At 46.0% G+C, this 19,917-nt stretch overlaps 1 protein-coding gene across 2 annotated transcripts in view; it reads left to right on the top strand.

The window, feature by feature from the left end:
• SCUBE2 (signal peptide, CUB domain and EGF like domain containing 2) overlaps positions 1 to 18,646 on the top strand; it is a 69,963-nt gene extending 51,317 nt beyond the window's left edge. Inside the window, exons 17-23 of one of the 2 annotated variants that reach the window (XM_052652443.1) lie at positions 4,979 to 5,149; positions 7,480 to 7,647; positions 8,379 to 8,540; positions 11,438 to 11,635; positions 13,026 to 13,178; positions 17,364 to 17,443; positions 18,348 to 18,646. In XM_052652443.1, coding sequence (XP_052508403.1) covers positions 4,979 to 5,149; positions 7,480 to 7,647; positions 8,379 to 8,540; positions 11,438 to 11,635; positions 13,026 to 13,178; positions 17,364 to 17,443; positions 18,348 to 18,500 — 1,085 coding nt within the window. In that variant the 3' untranslated portion in view covers positions 18,501 to 18,646. The remainder of the gene's footprint in view (positions 1 to 4,978; positions 5,150 to 7,479; positions 7,648 to 8,378; positions 8,541 to 11,437; positions 11,636 to 13,025; positions 13,179 to 17,363; positions 17,444 to 18,347) is intronic. The other variant, XM_052652444.1, reaches the window with a different exon arrangement.
• Positions 18,647 to 19,917: the final 1,271 nt, after the last annotated feature.

Below are 19,917 nucleotides of genomic sequence, written 5' to 3' on the forward strand. Positions count from 1 at the left end.
ACTCTCTTCCCTGTTTGAATTTTCTTCGCTGCACTTACCTCTTGTTAGCATTCTACTATATATTTATTTGTTTGCCCATTTATTGCCCATATTCTCCACTAGAGCAAGAGCCCCTTTAGGGCAGGGCCGTGTCTGTCTTCTCTGCTGTATCTCCAGCTCCTAGACAGTACTGGTGCTAAGTACTTAACTGAACAAATGAGTAGATGAATCTTCACAAGAACAACAGATGACATCCGAGAATAGTCACCAACACTAAGAAAAAAGGGGGCTGGGGTAAATCTTAGGGGAAATATTTACATTGAGGGCAAAAGAGACATTTTAAACGCAGGGAAATCAGTCCCATTAACCAGGCATGAAGAAAACATAGCATACCCTGGGAAGTCAACAAGGAAGGCATCAAGTTGGGCTCCTCTCTCAGCCTCAACTATAAGAAAGTTTTCAAATAGGGGACCTGAGAACACACCAAAACCTGGACAGACGCGACAAGTCAACTTCTTGGCCCAAGAGGGTGCTATCTCCTGTCACTCTGAAACGCTCATTTAAAAGGTGTTCAAGTCGAGATCCCTAGGCCACAGCGCTGCCTCGGGTGCCATTGCCTCTGAGCAGGGGCAAAGCAGCAGCTCCAAGAGGCCCTGGGAATTCGTGTGGGCTGCCTGAGGCTCTGCAGAAGGGAGGGCGTGATCCTTAAGAAACCAGTCAAATGCTGGGGAGTGACCTCTTTTATTAGGTTCACCATCTTAACTGCAGAGAGACCACAGTGTTTGTCCACAGCCTGAAATACCCAAAGGCCATGGTGTTGAAAAGAAGGCCAGCCTTCAGGTCTCTTTGTCACCATTAATCCTGGTCCCCACTGGTCTCTCCCTTTTGCATCAGAAAAGCTTTCTCTTTTTCTTTTTTTTTTTTGAAGAGGAGGAGAAAACAGCTGTGCGGGATTGGAGAACGGGATTTTAATGGCCACTGAAGACACACAAAAGCTTTGCTGTGATCGTGAAGTGTTCTGGGGGCAACTGACTCCTTTGTCTGGGGCAGCGAAACAAGCTGGCTGCTCAAGGAGAAAAGAGATGCAGCTGGAACTGGGATGGAGGTCTCTTGAGGCCAGATCTTCAGCACATTTGCAAAGAGCTGTTTTCAGGCATCTCTTCATGACATTTCAGAATTGCTTTTTAGTGTTTGGCTCATTTTTACCTTGAGAAAGAAACAAATTAATCTGGAAAGTTGTTGGCATGGATTATTTTTGTAGGTCTGTAGGTATTTCTCTCTGGAAGGAAAATAGAAACTGTGAGTGACGAGCTTGTTAATGTGGAGCAGGCCTCTAATGCTGAGAAAAAAGAACCAGTGCTTTCTTTTCGGGCTGAGGGGGGTGAAGGGTGGGAGGTGGGTGGCGGCCTGAGGGGCATTTCTCAGTTCTTCACTCACTTGAGAAATTGTAACAGATGTGGGTTATTGTGAGGCTTCCCAAAATGTAACCTTGGAAAAATAGAGGTTTTGGAGTGGGAGTGGTCAGTAGTTTTAAGGAGGAGTGGACATCCAGAACAGCAGGAGTCCATTCAGTTACTGTTTGCAGTAGGAACCAGGTCATTTTTATCCACTCACAGAGGGGGTCTTTTTCTGACAGAGGCGCTGTGATGGAACAGACCAAGCTGATCTGACTCCAAGTTATGATTCGTGGGGCTGTTGGAATCATTGTTGTCCATACAGGCACTGTCCCTTTAGGTGAATGGGTGTTACAAAAACAGCCCTTTCCCACAATGGACATGGCTTGGGCTAGAGGAGCCCCAGACAGCCTTGGTTTTATTTACTTCTTCCAGTCTTCATGACAGTTGGCTTGATAGAGTCATGAAGGGGTTAGCTCTCATTTTCTGTCTGTTGTAGGCACTAGAATAGTCAGGTGGGACCCAGGATAAAAATCCATGAGTTTCTAGTACATAATTCAGCCCTGCTTTTCATGGGAAGGGAAGGGAAAGTCGCTCAGTTGTGTCCGACTCTTTGTGACCCCATGGACTGTAGCCTACCAGGCTTCTCAGTCCATGGGATTTTCCAGGCAAGAGTACTGGAGTGGGTTGCCATTTCCTTCTCCAGCTTTTCATGGGAGATGAGCTGAAATAGAGTAATTATGGAAACCATTATCCAGTAGGGCTACATTTAGAGGCTAAGTCTGGAATTACAGGCTCTGTCTGCCGCAGTTCAGTGCCTCATATCCACTATAATGTCATTTGCCAAGAAAGGAAGAGTTTAGTTCACTTATAATTTTTTTTTAAAAAATCATAAAATTAAATTAAAAACATATGAATATTATAAAAGAAAATCCAAACAATATAAAAAAGTATTAAGATTTAGATTTTAGTGTAGACTTTCTTGATTGATATCTTTTCATTGTAAAAGTAATATTTAAAGTGGCATATTTCAGCTTACTATGATTTTTTTTAAGTCTCATTTTTGTTTTCTTTAGATTATGGAGTAAATAATGAAAAGATTTTTATTACTGATAATAGAGAAAAAGTACATATGCAAATTGCACTTGTAGGGTAGGATGAAAACCAGCACTACCCCTTATACACATCCAAAGGCTGTAATAACTAATTTTATCATGTGATATTTTGTTTTGTAGTTCTGGGCAGCTTAGATATAAAAGAAAATGTGTTTATTCTAGTCAAACTCCCCATATGCCCCATAGAGAATCCTTACAAAGTCTGGAATTGTGATTCAGTTGGCGCTTTTGTTCAATGATCTTTTTCCTCTTTAAACTCAAAGCTCTTGATCTCATTGTAGGTGTATTTCACAGATTAGCTGTGGGACCTTGGCAAAATTATTTATTGTCTCTAAGTCTCTGTGAAATGATAGCTAATAGCACCTTGCTCCTTTGGGTTGTTTCCAGGACTAAGTGAGATAATGTGTGTAAAGCTTATTGCACAGTTGCCGTGTCCATCTCCAGAGGATCTTCCTGACCCAGGGATCGAACCCGTGTCTCCTACATCTTGTGCATTGGCAGCTGGGTTCTTTACTACTAGCGTCACATGAGAAGCCCCAGTAGATCACAAGTAGTCAACAAATTTTAGCCATCAGAAAGCCTGTTTGATGGTTCCAATGATGTTGTTTAAGTATTAAGTAGAGAATCCACTTCAGTGTATTTACTCTATGTTCATATCCTAAATGGAGAAGGCAATGGCACCCCACTCCAATACTCTTGCCTGGAAAATCCCATGGGCGGAGGAGCCTGGTAGGCAGCAGTCCATGGGGTTGCTAAGAGTTGGACACCACTGAGTGACTTCCCTTTCACTTTTCACTTTCATACATTGGAGAAGGAAATGGCAACCCACTCCAGTGTTCTTGCCTGGAGAATCCCAGGGACGGGGGAGCCTGGTGTGCTGCCGTCTATGGGGTCGCACAGAGTCGGACATGACTGAAGCGACTTAGCAGCAGCAGCAGCAGCAGCAGCAGCGTATCCTAAAATAAGATATTAAATGTTTGTTGTTTAACAACACCAAAAAATATGACCAGAAGCATGGTTTATTAACTTCCTTGTAGTTTATTCTTTCAGGAGATGCTTACTAGGATTTGCTCTTTGTAATGTATTAACATTATTACAAATATGAAACATCCTATTTTGTACCGCTCATCTGTAAGACACTTGAGATCACCCTCCCCATAGCCAACAGTCAGTTCAGTTCAGTTGCTCAGTCATGTCTGACTCTTTGTGACCCCATGGACTGCAGCACTCCAGGCTTCCCTGTCCATCACCAACTCCTGGAGTTGCTCAAACTCATGTCCATCGAGTTGGTGATGCCATCCAACCATCTCATCCTCTGTCATTCCCTTCTCCTCCTGCCTTCAATCTTTCCCAGCATCAAGGTCTTTTCCAATGAGTTGGCTCTTCGCATCAGGTGGCCAAAGTATTGGAGTTTCAGCTTTAGCATCAGTCCTTCCAATGAATAGTCAGGACTGATTTCCTCTAGGATGGACTGGTTGGATCTCCTTGCTGTCCAAGGGACTCTCAAGAGTCTTCTCCAATACCACAGTGTGAAAGCATCAATTCTTTGGCACTCACCTTTCTTTATGGTCCAACTCTCACATCCATACATGACTACTGGAAAAACTGTAGATTTGACTAAAGGGACCTTTGTTGGTAAAGTAATGTCTCTGCTTTTTAATATGCTGTCTAGGTTGGTCATAGCTTTTCTTCCAAGAAGCAGGCATCTTTTAATTTCATGGCTACAGTCACCATCTGTGGTGATTTTGGAACCCAAGAAAATAAAGTACCCACAGCCAAGAGAGTGAGCATTTCAAACACAGCTTCTGGTTATATTCCTTGCCTTTCAGTGGCTCTTTCAGGATAAAATCCAATCCTTCAGGATAAAATCCAAAGGCCTGACACTCAGGGACTTTTTTTTCCTATTTTTTAAAATCTATTTTTAATCTTTTTTTATCTATTTTTTTCCACCAAACTTTCTTCCTCCCCTTTCCTCCCATATGTCAGACATGAATCTTTACAACCTGCCCCTTTGCCTATCTGGGGAGCTCCTACTCATCCTTCAAGCCCTCCTGAAGATGTGGCCTCTTCTAGGAAGGCTTCCAGAATGCCACCAGCCTGAATTAATAGCACCTTGCTGTCTATTATTCCAATACCAATCCTATGTTCAGTGAATGATTTTCACCTTTATACTCCTGACAATCCCGTGAAGTAGGGGATGTCATCACGTGCTTGTGTTTGAAACTATTGAGGACCACTGTGATCCCTGCCCTCAAGGAGCTCAAGGTCTAGGGAAAGAGGACCTGTAAACGCCCTGAACAGAGGGTGAGAGGGATCATGGCAGATGAGTGTGCACAAGGAACCCAGAGATGGCACATGTTCTGTGTTCAGGGGGATTGTATAGGAAAGTGTGGGGTCAATGCCAGCAGTTGACCTTCATCCCCAGTACTCATATCATCCTTCCTTGGGCTCTGTCCTCTCACTGATCAGATCATTTCCCCCTTTGGCTAGTCAGTTGCAGGGCTGGGACATATTATGACGGAGCACAGGAACGCTGTATTTTATGTCCAAATGGAACCTTCCAAAATGAGGAAGGGCAAATTACATGCAAACCATGTCCAAGACCAGGAAGTCCTGGGACCCTGAAGACTCCAGAAGCTTGGAATGTGTCTGAATGTGGAGGTAAGAATTCTGTCTGTCCCTTCTTACTCCTCCAGTCTCTGAAATCATTGTTGAGACAGAAGGCATAAATAACATCTTAATGCAGAAAATGTGCACTGCACCATGGAATTCCTACTGGTAGACACTTTACTGGGCTCATCTTATTTGCTGAATAAATAAATGAAGACCTGACCTAACACACTGGCAGAGAAAATGTGTATTTGTTGCGACTGCATGTTTCGTCGCTGTAAATAAATGCCCTCTGAGACCTGAGTGAGCAACCAGTGTGGAGGCACTATCTGAAAGTGTCAAAAAATGGAGAAAGTAGCTCTGATTAGTTCAAGATTTCATCTCAAAGTCACAGCTTATTGATTTTTTTCTTTAAATTGGAGGATAATTACTTTACAGTGTTGTGTTGGTTTCTGCCATATAACAACGTGAATCAGCCGTAAATATACATATATCCCCTTCCCCTTGAACTTCCCTCCTACCTCCCACCCCATCCTACCCCTCTAAGTCATCACAGGGCACCGAGTTGAGCTCCCTGAGTTATATAGCAACTTCCCACTAGCTATTTTACATATGGTCATGTTTATGTTTCAATGCTGCACTCTCAATTTGTCCCACTTTCTCCTTGCCCCGGTGATTTTTTTTAAAAGTGTCCCTCTGGCTATTTTGTTAAAACTCCGTGAAGAGTTTTTAATCATCTATAAAATATTAACTCTGGAGCCACACTTACTCGGGTTCTATGGGCTTTTTTCCTATTTTACTGTAAATGTCTTTATTAAACAGTAGAAGGGCCAGCTGTCCTGACACTCTGTGGGCTCAAATGGATGGTGTGATTTGATCTGGAAATTTTTAGGTGATGTCCAGGGCTGAGTGCACCGGGGCCCTGGCGGCCCTGCCTCTCTTTCTAGTGACCTCTGGGGCCAACTTTAGTTCCCACCTTAATGACTCCAAACTCAACTACAGGACCTTTTCTGATTTAAAAATCAGATCCTCAGATTGACTGTGTGACTTCTAGCATAAACTTTGGCCTGTTATGAAATCCTAGAACCAATGGTAACATTGATAAGGAGGTACTGTGGGGGCATCTGTTCACACTTGTATGTGATCTCAATAATATACATATTTATAGTAAATAAGAACACTAGTAATAACAATTTATTGACTACTTACCTGCGTAAGGCATAATGCAGGCATTCATGGATAGTTCAGTGAATTACTCATGTGGTTGCTGTATCACTACAAAAACTTTATGAGGTTAAAGTGACTCATTCAAGGTCACACAGCCAAAGAGTAGAGGATTTAGAATCTGAACCCAGGTCTGACAGACTCCAGACTCCTCCCTCAGGTGTATTTGTTAAATACTGTTATATCTATAACTTATGGTTAGAAAGAAAACTGTGAAAATTAATAGAGGAGAGAGGATTAGGAATATAAGACAACAGATTTCTTTTTATAGCATCTTGCTAATGACAAGCTAATTCCTAAGTAAATACGTGCTTTTAGAAATCCTTTTGTTTATGGCTGTAATACTTGTCATAAACTAAAATATATAAATAAGGTGTTTAAGGCTTCCCAGGTGGCGCAGTGGTAAAGAATCCACCTGCCAGGGCAGGAGGTGCAGAAGACCTGGGTTCAGTTCCTTCTTTGAGAAGTCCCCTGGAGAAGGAAATGGCGACCCACTCCAATATTCTTACCTAGAGAATCTCCATGGACAGAGGAGCCTGGCAGGCTACAGTCCACGGGGCTGCAAAGAGTCAGACATGACTGAGCGGCTGAGCATGCACACACACACACACACACACACACACACACACACCTGTTTGAATAAATGCCTCTGGGTCCCTCTGTTACTGTGGATGGGATTGGCTGTGCTTAGTAGACTAAATGAAGGAGGCCAGCACACTCCTCAATGTAAGGAGATGTAACTTAGTAAATAAAATTGGTAAAAACTGGTAGACCCTTCCATAACCAAGAGTCTTTTTATCCCAGGATGTAATCAGCTGGGTGACTGCAGGCAGCGAACCCTCTCTCTGGGGCCTCTGGTACTTCAGTGGCTGCCTGGGCCCATGTAGTCCTCAGCCTGCAGCACACTCAGGCCTGCTCCATATTTCAGAAGGGTCAAACACTTGTCTCCATCTTCGCCCTGTGGGTAAACATCAGGCACCCACATGCCACTTCATCGGGGTCAGCCGAAGGGCAGGACAAGGCTTCTGCTTGCTGATGTGGGAGCTGAGGTCAGCACAGGCGGACAGGCCTGACCACATCTCTCTGATCTCACTGGAAGAGAGGTGCGGCAGGCTCTCCCCAGAGGCCTTGCTCACCTAGGGTCCTTCCTCCCCCAGGTCTGTGCCAACCTGGTGAATACTCTGCGGATGGCTTCACACCCTGCCAGCCCTGTGCCCGAGGCACATTCCAGCCTGAAGCCGGCCGCACTTCCTGCTTTCCCTGTGGAGGGGGCCTCCCCACCAAACACCCTGGAGCCACTTCCTTTCAGGACTGTGAAACCAGAGGTGAGGACTTGGCAGCTTGCCTTTTCCCCAAGTGGAATTTTCCTTTTGAGGACCAAGGGGTCTAGTACAGCTCCGAGCAAGCCCAGCCCGAGGTGCCCCATATGGAACTCAGCAGCAGGGAGCTTAGGTCCCCAGGGTGATTCATTCCTGCAGGATGGGCAGGGAGCACAGGAACTGCCTAGACATGGCCTCCTTGCCCTCCCACCTTGGCCCCTTTGGATGGGGCTGACTGCAGGGAGACTGGGGAGAAGCACACAGGTTTAGTCCCCAGCCTCCCTCTGCTCCTTCCTTCCAGGCTTCCTCTAGCGCTTCTCCCTTACCTAGAGCTCCCTGCTCCAGAACAGACCCTGCCCCTTCTCTGGAGCCTTACCCGCCTCCTGCCAGAGTTCAGCCTGGAGCCTGGGGACAGCTCTGTGCCCCTCCATGCTCACAAGCTGCTGTGCATGAAGACAGAGCTGTGAGCTTTCATGTCTGATGGCACAGACCCTAAACTCAGAAGATACACCCATACCTCATTCCCTTTGTACTTTTCTCAGTGTCATGAGTCACAGGTCCCACCCAAGCTGGCTATTTAGGGAATTAAGTGTTGATTAGCCCCAGATTAGTAGGAAAGCAGTACCTCATGTGGGAATAAACATTTCTTTCATGAACTGTGAAATTTCTTGTGTTGCATTTGATAAAAATAGTCTTTTTGTTGTTGTTGTTCTCTCCACCCTCCCCCACTCCTGCAGTTCAGTGTTCACCTGGACATTTCTACAACACCACTACTCACCGATGCATTCGTTGCCCAGCAGGAACATACCAGCCAGAATTTGGAAAAAATCATTGTGTTTCCTGCCCAGGAAATACCACGACTGACTTTGATGGCTCCACAAACATAACCCAGTGTAAAAGTAGGTTTCCCACTAAGGCTTTTCACAGTATGCTTAAGAGGGCAAGTGCCTGGGCCTACCTGGGGGTGGGCGATGGCAGGGGTCCTTGGTTCATTCGGGACCATGGAGCCACTCTTAGCCCCGCTCGGGGCTCTGCCGATCAGCTCTGGATGCTCAGGTGCTCACCTGTATCCATCCAGTCTACTTCTCCAGACAGGCAAGCTGCGCTGGCTGTAATTTCCTGCTAAGAGCCAAATGTCAGCTCAGCCCTGTTCAGCAAGCACTGCTTGAGGATCTGTACTGTGTCAGGCACTGCAGGCAGAATGAGTCCTTGGTTCTGCAGCAGCACCAGCTGTGGGATTTCAGAGGCAGCAGCCACGCCCTCTGTCTGGTGCTGTGCTGTGCTTAGTCGCTCAGACGTGTCCGATTCTTTGCAACCCCATAGACTGTATGTAGCCCACCAGGCTCCTCTGTCCATGGGGATTCTCTAGGTAAGAACACTGGAGTGGATTGCCATATTCTTCTGCAGGGGATCTTCCCAACCCAGGGATTGAATTCAGGTCTCCCGCGTTGTAGTCGGATTCTTTACTGACTGAGCCACCAGGGGAGCCCCCCTCTGTCTGGAGAGATGAGGAAAGGCTTCAGGAAGGTAGGAGAAGGTTTTGAAGGGGGAGGTTGGCGGAGAGAAGAAGAATGAGCCTCAGGCCCAGGAGAGCAGCTGGGAGGAAGCACAGACTCAGGAGAGTAAAAGGCTTTATGGGAGGAAACCCCTGGACCTGATCATGGAATGTGCTGCAGGGAGGCTGAGCAGACCAGGAAGGGAGGCCTTATTGACCAGAAAAGGAAGAAAAACCACAACCTGAAAGTTGAGAGTTATGTTTTATTCGGTGTACAAAGCTGAGAACTTAAGCCTGGAATGCAGCCTCTCTGATAAGCTGTAAGGAACTGCTCCAAAGAGGCAAAGGAGGAGCCAGGATACACAGCAGTAAAGAGAGACCAGGTAGTTGGAGCCTTAAAAGACTACTGTTAATCAAAGAAAACCAGACATCTCAAGGAATTTAACACTCTTCTGTGTATGGGAAGATGCAAGCGTCTGGGCTCACGGATTTCATTCCTTTGACATGTACTCAGCTATCTGGGGCCAGTGCCCTCTGCTTTCTCATCCTGAGTCTCCTCAAGGTGCACCCTTTGGGGTGCCTGCAGTGTCTCATGGCTCGAGGGCCGCAACATCCTTTGTTTACTGCTACTGCTATGGCAGGCAGCATTTTTTCACTGTGGTCTTGAAACTGCCAGGCTAGAGAGTTTGGTTTGTATTCTGTAGGAATGGAGAGGTAAGTCATTCAACAACTTGTGCGGTTTGTTTGATTGTTGTTTATAACCATCATGTGACATTCTCTAGTAAAGGCCAAAAGACAATCTAAGCTGATTCAGTGTCATTAAGACTGTCATGGAGGGTAGCAGAAGGCCTCTCCAAACTGCAAGAGTAGGGGATTGGAGGGGTGAATCATTGGAATTTATGACTGGAAGAGTATCTAGTTTTCTCTCTATCCCAATGAAGTCCTTTTAATAACATCCTCATAAGTAGCTGTCTAGTCTCTTTTTGGGAGAAGGCAGTGGCAACCCACACCACTACTCTTCCCTGGAGAATCCCATGGATGGAGGAACATGGTGGGCTGCAGTGCATGGGGTCGATAAGAGTCAGACACAACTGAGCGACTTCACTTTGACTTTTCACTTTCATGCATTGGAGAAGGAAATGGCAACCCACTCCAGTGTTCTTGCCTGGAGATTCCCAGGGACGGGGGACCCTGGTGGGCTGCCATCTATGGGGTCGCACAGAGTCAGACACGACTGAAGCGACTTAGCAGCAGCAGCAGTAGTCTCTTTTTGAACATTGGCCTTAACAGGAAGCTTACTGCTGATCATAATATCCTAGTCTGTTGGTAGATTAGACTTGGTCAGTTCACAGTGTGAGGAGATAAGGTTTTTTCTCCCTACCGAGATGAATCTGTCTCCTTCTCCCCCATCCCTGGCCCTCATTTGTTTCTTAGTTCCCTGGGTGGCCAGTCAGGCTCAGAGGCATCCAGAGCACTCCCCTCCCCTTTTTCTCTTCCAGGAACAAAAGCCTATTTATTTATTTTTTTCTGCCAGGAATAATAAATCCAAGTTACAACTAGAGAGGCCAAAGGTAGTCCCTTCAACATCTTCTTGAACACATTCACCTGGTAGTTTTAAACAATACGCTCCTCAAGGGCAAGAATATTTGTTGGATGAGTGGAGAGATAGTTAGTGACGATGTGGCTAAGCTGGAATGTGTGTGTGTACCCACAAGTATGTACTCTCCTTGTCTTTGGTGCCAGAGGCGAATGTGTATCATGCTCCATACTGACTGATAGCTGAATGGAATTCTCTTCCCCACTTGAAAATAAAACCTGGTCTTGACCAGAGAGAAAAGTGCAAGTATGGCTGCCAAGTCTTCATCAGAGATGTCTAGGAAAGGGTAGAATACCCTCTGCTGAACAGTCAGCTCTGTTCTCCCTATTTTGACAGACCTGCCAGTTTTGTACCACCTGTTCTCCCAGCGCTTGGACTTTGTAAACAAAACCGTAAAAAATAAAGTTATTCTTTTGTTTCACAAACACCTGCCCCTGACCTTCAAGTTGATGAGAAAATGATGCTCTGGGAACTCAGAGGGGTGGGCTGTGTGTGGAAAGCTAATGTACGTGGGCTCCTAGCGGGGGCTGGGGGTTGGGTGGGTGGGGACTGGTACAGACTTATCCCCACAGTGGTGTCACTTTCAGGCCCTCTTCCTCCATGGCAACAGAGATGTGGGGCTTCTCCCTAGCCAAGTGGGTGCTGGCCGGGACATGATGATAGCTCTGTTGTACTTTCGTGACTCATGGCATTTCCTCTTCCAGACAGAAGATGTGGAGGGGAGCTGGGCGATTTCACCGGATACATCGAATCCCCAAACTACCCAGGCAATTACCCAGCCAACACAGAATGTACCTGGACCATCAATCCACCCCCTAAGCGCCGCATCTTGATTGTGGTCCCTGAGATCTTCCTGCCCATAGAGGACGACTGTGGTGACTACCTCGTGATGAGGAAAACCGGTGCGTCTCACGCCTCTGCTCCCCTCTCTTTCTGAGGCCAGCAGGGAAGCCTGATGGCACACCACCTGGCTTTATTATTTTAAAAATTTTTTATTGATGTAGAGTTGATTTACAAGATCATGTGAATCTCAGGTGTACAAAACAGTGATTCAGATTCTTTTCCCTTATAGGTTATTACATAATATTAAGTATAGTTCCCTGTGTTGTACAATATGTCCTTGTCGGTTATGCCTGACTTTAAATGGGAGATGCAGGCCTAGAATGCCACCCTGTATTAGAACAGAGATGAGACGTGAGTTTACAGGGTTTGCCAAGAAAACAAAATTTAGACAAAACCACAGGTTGAGACCTCCTGTTGAACCCTAGAGGAAGCAGTCCTGCAGGTCGATCTCTCCTCTGTGCTCACTGGGAAGCCTCTTCGGCAAGGACACAGTGTCAGTGAACCTCAGGGAGGGCTGATTTCAGGACGGCAGACACAGGCTTCACCCTGGGAAACAACTCATGGCTTGGGCACTGACCAAGACCAAGGGCCTGGTCCAGCCAGGAGGGACCCACCTCCCATCCTGACACGTGACCCAGTGTCCATAAAAGGATACTGCCATCAGCACAGCTTAGAGGCAGCATAGTGAGGGGGCTCTGCAGCCAGACTTCCTGGGTCAGAATCCCAACTCCACCTCTTATTAGTTCTATGATCTTGGGATACATTCTGGAACTTTCTGCCTCAGTGTGCTCATCTGTTAAAATGAGGATAATAATAGTTGCTACCTCATAGGGTTGTCGCGAGGAATAGCTCAGTTTATATTTGCAAAGCACTGAGAATAGTGATGACACACCAGGCCACCGCAGAGTGTTTGCCATTCTTATTAGTGGTTACAATGCCTGAAGTCAGGTGTGAGTCTGAGTCCTGATTTTTCCACGTATTGGCTGTGTGACCCTGTGTGATCCATATGCTTAATCTCTCTATAAGTGAGGGAACCACTGCACCAACTTCCTCTTGTTTGGGGGAGGGCAGGGTTAAGTGAGACAAAGCCCATAAAGTGCAGAGCACACTGCCTGGTCCCAGGAAGCATGCAGCCAATGGTGGTGATTATCACTAGGTTCCAGCAGGTTGGCTCTAGAATGTGAGGGCCCTAACTCAGCTCCTGCATGACTGCTACAGCCTGAGCTGCTGCTGTTTGCCAGCCAGGGGCCTTGCAGTGAGCTGTCTGTAGGGCCCACCACCACCAGCTGCATCTGCTAGATATCCAGGGCTAGATCTCCAGTTTCCTTTGGTCCTGAAGAACCTTGCACGTGACTTGTTCTGTGGTGTGAGTATCTGAAAAGATGAGTGTCCATTGTCTGCAGGCTCAGTGGTGACTTGAACCCCATCCCCTCCAACTTCTCTTGGCAGCTTCATCCAATTCTGTGACAACGTATGAAACCTGCCAGACCTATGAACGCCCCATTGCCTTCACCTCCAGATCCAAGAGGCTGTGGATTCAGTTTAAGTCCAATGAGGGGAACAGCGCCAGAGGGTTCCAGGTCCCATATGTGACATATGATGGTGAGCACTGTGAAGCTCAGGCTGCAACATGTATAAGGAGCAGCTCTGGTTTGAAGAGAACCTACTCTGGGCCAGCTGGTGGAGTGCTGACAAGCACACATGCTCAGCAATGCAGGCAGGTTAGAGAAAGGACATTGCTGACTCACAAGTGCCAGTTTCTAAGCAGGTATTTGGAGACACTAACAACAGGCATGAAAAGATGTTTGAGAAAGTAAATAAAAGTGAACATAGCTTGAGGGGGTGGAATGTGGGCATTGGAGTTAGGCAGGTTGGGTATCATCTCTTGTGACTTTGTGATGTTACCAACTCTAGGCTTCATTTTCTTAATATGTAAATTAAGATAGATAATCATTAGACTTAATGTGAGAGTTCAGTGGGATAATCCATTAAGAACTTGGTTTGGTGCCTGGCACATAGTAAATGCTCAGCAAATATTAACTTATTATGATTGTGGCTTTTCTTATATGGAATCCTAAGGATGGAGAAAAAGACCTGAGTTCTGATCTTGTCTCTGCCACTAACTTGCTGTTTAACTTTGGGCAAGTTAGATGACCTCTGGTTTTACTTTCTTCTTGTTAAATGAAGGGGTGGCTGATGTGAGCCCTGGGGCCCTATCTAATTCTGAGATTTGGGTAACAAACATTTACTAGGAACACAAAATGAACTAGATCCTGTCCTGGAGGGACTCATAACCTAGTGGGGGAAGAGTCATCTATTCATCATGAACTTATTCATTCATCCATGCAGCAAATATTTAATGAGCATCTACTATGCCAGGTATTGAGTGAAGAGCTGGAGACACTGTGGTTAGTGACCGTCATAAAATGTATATGGTATTATAGATGCTACAACAAGGCATGTACAAAGTTTTGTGTGAGGACAGAGAAGGGGCTGCAGTTCACTTTGCATGGGTTTTTGGAGAGAATAAAGCAAATTCTCAAGAGGTTTGAGTCAAAAGAATTTATAAGTTTTCTTATAAGTGGCAGGAAGAACATTCAGGAAAAGGAAATTACATAGGTGAAATGATGGAGTACTTGGCATGTTGGGGACTGATGATTTGGCCAATTGGTGGGGTGCATGGGGCTCAGCCGTGAGATGGCAGTAGTGGGAGACAGACTTAGGCTGTGACGAGACTCAAGTGCCAAGCCCAGGAGGGGAGACCTAAGTTTATAGGGAGCCACTGAAGGTTTTCAGGTAGACAAGTATGAAAAGTTGGTGTTTTGGAAAGACAGTATTCTATGGAGTTCCTAAGAACATCTCACATAGTTTATTTCTAACATGTGATAAGATCTAGAATCATCACCTTGGTGCCTAAAACATGTCAGACGCCAAGACAAAGCATCTCAGCATCAGACTCCTAGATGGACGCACATGACTCCCATGTGGCTCTGCTGGGAGACAGAATACCTCCTTTCCCCACAGGCAGCCAGCCCACAACCGCCCCCATCTGGGATGAGGAAGGCACCCCAAAACCACGGAGAAGCCAGAACAAATGTCACCAGAGCTCACATACTTTAGTTCAGGCTGTTCTCAACTCTGTGACACATAAAAACATCTTGCTTTTTTAATTAAAAAAAAATTCAAATAAAGAGTTGTCACTTGAACCAGAGAAAATTACGTATAACTCTGGTTAGGCTCATGAGAATGGATCTGGCACGTCACAGCAGAAAATAGTTGAAAAATGCTGCTTTGGCCATGCAGAGCCTCTTAGGTCCTGACCAGAGCCTATTTAATATTTTTTCTCAACATATATTTCAGACAAATCTGATATGTGGTTCTAAACCCAGAAGAACAGCAGTTGCGTTGAGAAGGGGCAGCCGAGGCTGCTACAGACTAGCCCACCGGCCCGGAGAAGCAGGAGGGCCAACAGCTGCGCTATCGTGTGCCGAACTCAGGACCGGTGCCAAGTGCGCTTGACCTGGTGCATTCCTCCCAGCCGCCCAGGCGGTAGATGCGGCTGCACCTCTTTCCTGATTTATAGATGAGGCCGCTCTGGCTTAGAGATTTAAGTAAGCGCCCGAGGACACAGGAGGACAAAGTTGCAGGGCCTTTGCGGCCCCTGAGTTCTTACCTACAACACTGGAGTGCTTTTCCCATGACAACTGGAGCAAGTGAGAAGACAGTCATTCTTAAAAGCAGAGGAAAGATTTTTTTTTTTTTAAATGGTGCTTTTGAGGACTTCCCTAATGGTCCAGTGGTTAAGGCTCCACGCGCTCCCAGATTCAATCCCTGATCAGAGAACTAGATCCCACATGCTGCAACTCAGACCCAGTGGAGCCAAATAAATAAATAAGGATTCAAAAAAAGATGGTGATCTGGAAGCATCTGTGGTGGCAGACAGCTCTCCAGCATAGTGACAGGCATTCCTAATGGTAAACTCCTCATCAGAAGGGGCTAATTCTCTGAGGTAGAAACTCAGCAACAGAGGAATTCAAGATTTTTAAAAAAGTGTACCCTTATTCATATTTTATAGGTTTTGTATTCACTAAAATTAAAGGATAAGAAGAAAGAGACCAAATGAACAGAGGACCAGAGACATTGTACAAACACATATTCAGTTAGTAATTATGAGTATTATCCTATGAATTTCCATTTCCCATCACTTGACTAGGGGAAACTTTTTTGAGAACTCCTCCCACACAGTTCCAGTGATGTTCTTATGATTTGTTTGGTTTTGTTGCACATGATATGCATACAAAGAGGCACTTTTTTTCTGCCTGGAATTTTAAAGAGATTGTGTCTTGCATATGCTTGATTTGAATTATGACTGTAGGAAATAGGCTAGAATTCGAAACGCTGCTGCGTCAGGGAGGATGATGACTGAGAATTGAGCTTTGGGATTTAGCAATGTGAAGGTCACTGGAGACCCCAACAAGCAGTTTTGGGGGAGTGATGGGGGCCACTGTTGACTGGAATGGGTTTAAGATAGAAAGAAAAGAATAGAATTGGAGACAGTGAGTGCTGACAATTCTTTCAAGGAGTTTTGCTACGAAGGGGAGCAAAGACATAGGATGCAAGCTGGAGGGAGAAATAAGGTCAAGAGAAGGTTCTAAAAAAAACCCCAAAACTAGAGACACAACAGCATGTTTGTTATGCTGATGTGAAAGACTAGCAGAAAGAGAGAAGTCCTAATGTAGGAAAGGAAGGGCAGAATGACAGGAATAATGCCCTTGATTTGGTGAGAGAAGAGGGAGCTGGTGAGCAAAGTGGAGGGGGGAGCCTTGGCTGGAGGCTCTGAGGGTTCATCTGAGGGAAAAGGATCAGGAGATGGTGTACAGGTGCTGGTGGGTGACAGAGGCGGGGGAGAGTCTGTGGGAGTCTCTGATTGGCTTCTTAGTATCAGAGGGGTCATTGTTCTCATGGCAGCTGTGTTACCCACCAGGGTTCTTGGCCTTCCCCGATCATTCCTAGAGGACAGACAAGAAATTCAGGCAAGGCTTTACTGGGGCCCTGCTGGAGTGGCCAGGGGAGGGAGAACAAACAGGTTCCCTTGATTGCTTGCTCGCTGCTCTCTGCTCCCCGAGAGGGTGCAAGCTTGTTCCTTATATGGGGTGAGGGAGGGGATGTGTCCAGGGGTCGGGCTGGAGGGGTGGCTTCGGTGTTTTGCCCACCCCTTTAGTGGTGTTGTATGCCGGGGGCATGGGCAGTACCCTGCTTAGTACTCTTGCCTGGAAAATCTCATGGGCAGAGGAGCCTGGTAGGCTGCAGTCCATGGGGTCACAAAGAGTCGGACACGACTGAGTGACTTCACTTTCACTTTTTACTTTCATGCATTGGAGAAGAAAATGGCAACCCACTCCACTGTTCTTGTCTGGAGACTCCCAGGGACGGGGAGCCTGGTGGGCTGCCGTCTATGGGGTCGCACAGAGTCGGACACAACTGAAGCGACTCAGCAGCAGCAGCTTCAAAAGTGGCAGTTGGGTTTTTTGGTCTCCTGTATCTTTGGGGTCGAGAGTTTGCCCCAATTGAATATGCGTGCTGTTATTTTTAGTCCCATACAGTTTCTCTGTATTTTGTTCCAGGAGTGGCGTGTCTAGGTGCAAGCACTGCTGCACAGGGTCCCAGGTCCCAGCCGGTCTCAGCTGCAGAAGGGGCATTTCCCAGAGCATTATTTGAACAATTAAAGAAAAGAGTGAGCTTGGAAATAACTAAACCATAGCAATAAAAAATATGTCCTTTTTTCAGAGGACTACCAGGAGCTCATTGAAGACATAGTTCGAGATGGCAGGCTCTACGCGTCTGAGAACCATCAGGAAATACTTAAGGTGAGTATGTACCTAGGTGGGCATGGCAGTTACCCATGCCAAGCACCACAGAGGAAAGTTTCCTGTCCCACCACGTTGCTGCCTTTCAGACATTGAGCCTGCTCTGGGCTGAGGGCAGTTTTACATCTTCACCAGACTTAGTTTCTTTAAAAACAACAACAGGGAGTTGTTTTTAGTGTTGTCAAGTGTTTATTGTGTTGTTTAGTTGCTAAGTCGTATTTGAATCTTTTGCGACCCCATGGACTGTAGCCCCACCAGTCTCCTCTGTCCATGGCATTTTCCAGGCAAGAATACTGGAGTGGGTTGCCATTTCCTTTTCCAGGGGAGCTTCCCAACCCAGGGATGGAACCCGCGTCTCCTGCATTGGCAGGTGGATTCTTTACCACTGAGCCACCAGGGAAGCTGTTTTTAGTGTTGTCAAGTAAAGTTGTATTTTTTAATCTAGAAATATGAGGAAGAGCAGTGGGAAACTTGTTTATCATAAATCCAAGCCAGCAGCAAATCATGTTTTCATGTTTATTCTCCAAATAGTTGAAGAGTCTTGGCTCCTTGTTCATCCTTCAAGCCTGAAGTTCACCAACTTTCAGATACTTATAAGTATAAATAAACACTTGCCACATCACTAACCCTAAAAATATTCCCCAAATTCCAAAGTTATCATGTGGTTTAACAAAACAATTTTTTACATATTAAGTTTTCTGTTATGAAACTAATATGTGCTTTTTAAAGATCCTTGGGGAGAAAAAAACTGGAAAAAAGGATAAAAATTAGAGGAAACAATTTTCACAAAGTGTTTTTTAGCCTATCAACTTACTGTCTCACAGTGGGACATTATAGTTCCATTGGCAAAATGTCATCATATTTAAATATTTTGGCCCAGTAACAAAAATTCTGTTCTTTTTAGGATAAGAAACTGATCAAGGCTCTGTTTGATGTCTTGGCCCACCCCCAGAACTATTTCAAGTACACAGCCCAGGAGTCCCGGGAAATGTTTCCACGATCCTTCATCCGATTACTCCGTTCCAAAGTGTCCAGGTTTTTGAGGCCTTACAAATGAGACTGCCCACATGCCACTTGACACAATGTTCGGCCTGTGGGCTGGCAGGACACAGCCATCTGCTTCTGCAGCCAGCATAGATGGATAACGCTGCCTCTAGTAGCAGTGACTGGTTAGAGTTCAATTTTTATAGATAATACAGATATTTTGGTAAATTGAACTTGGTTTTTCTTTCCCAGCGTTATAGATGTGGACAGAGAATGGGTTTGAGTCTTACCTGCTTCTCATTGGTGTGGGCAGCCGTCTTGGATACATTAAGGGCTGGCTGAGCTGGATTTCAGTCAGCTTAGGTGAGACTTGCCTGTCCTTCTCGGTCCTCACTTCTCCTCGAGGGGGCTGCCTTGTCTGAAACTTCAGCTTCTTCCAGCATAGCCTTCCCTAAGGGAGCCCTTTGTACTCAGGTGTTGGCTCTGACCAGGCAAAGCAGGAAAGCGGGGAGGAAGGGAAGGGGAGCCCTCCAGGCACCATCCACCTCCCCACGACCCGAGACCTGGGAGGACCCGGTTTTCTCCACAGCCTTCTCCAGTCTGTGTGACTTAAATTTGATCCCAGCAGCTTGGATTCCAAGCAGTGATCACCAAAAAAATACTTAAAGCAGAAAGAATTAGAAATAAAAAGGTAGGAACTCAGCACTTCCACAGACATCATAGTGTGGACCTGTCGATGACCTTCCATGTTGCCAGTTTCCATCTCGTAGCAAATGCACTGTGCTTGGCTTACACCTGCAGCTGTGCCTTCAGGGCACTGCTCTTCTGGGCACCGAGGTAGGGCCTGGACAGGTCAGATCTGATGTGATCTCGTGATGGATGTGACTCCATCCGTCATGAAAAGGAGATTCACACACCCTGAGTCAGTACCACCAAGGGTCCTCCTTCCAGCTGGGCTTCCCACTACGGGGCGGTGGAGGTCCAGGTGGTGGCGCTATGGCCCAGCCTGTCACGCTTGCCTCCCTTGCCCCGCTCCAAGCTCAGAGACCGACTGAGAGCGTGAGCTGCATGGCTCAGGGTGGCCTCACTCCCTCAATGGTCACACCACTGCCAGAAGCAGCTACACTAACCCCAGCCTCTGAGTACCGCAGAATCATCTCACTTTCGGTCAACACGGTGGGACCTCATAATCATTTTCTCCCACAGGAATCCGATTTTTCAATACTATTGAATTTTTAAAAACTGAAATCCACAGGCAAAAACCTTATTACAGTGAATAAAAAAATTCTATCAAACAAGCTGCTGTTTCCCTAATGAAAGGGTTGCCTACAGGCAACCATATTGTTTTATTTCAGTAACTAATTCCACACACAATCAGTTCTCTACACCAAAGTACCAAAAAGATGATCAACAAATATTTCTGAAGAAAACGAAGATTATTTCATTGTTGAATTCACTTTTTACCTCAGTGATTTTTTTTTAACCTATAA

Source organism: Budorcas taxicolor, chromosome 15 (genome assembly GCF_023091745.1).
Source record: "Budorcas taxicolor isolate Tak-1 chromosome 15, Takin1.1, whole genome shotgun sequence".
NCBI classification, from domain to species: domain Eukaryota; kingdom Metazoa; phylum Chordata; class Mammalia; order Artiodactyla; family Bovidae; genus Budorcas; species Budorcas taxicolor.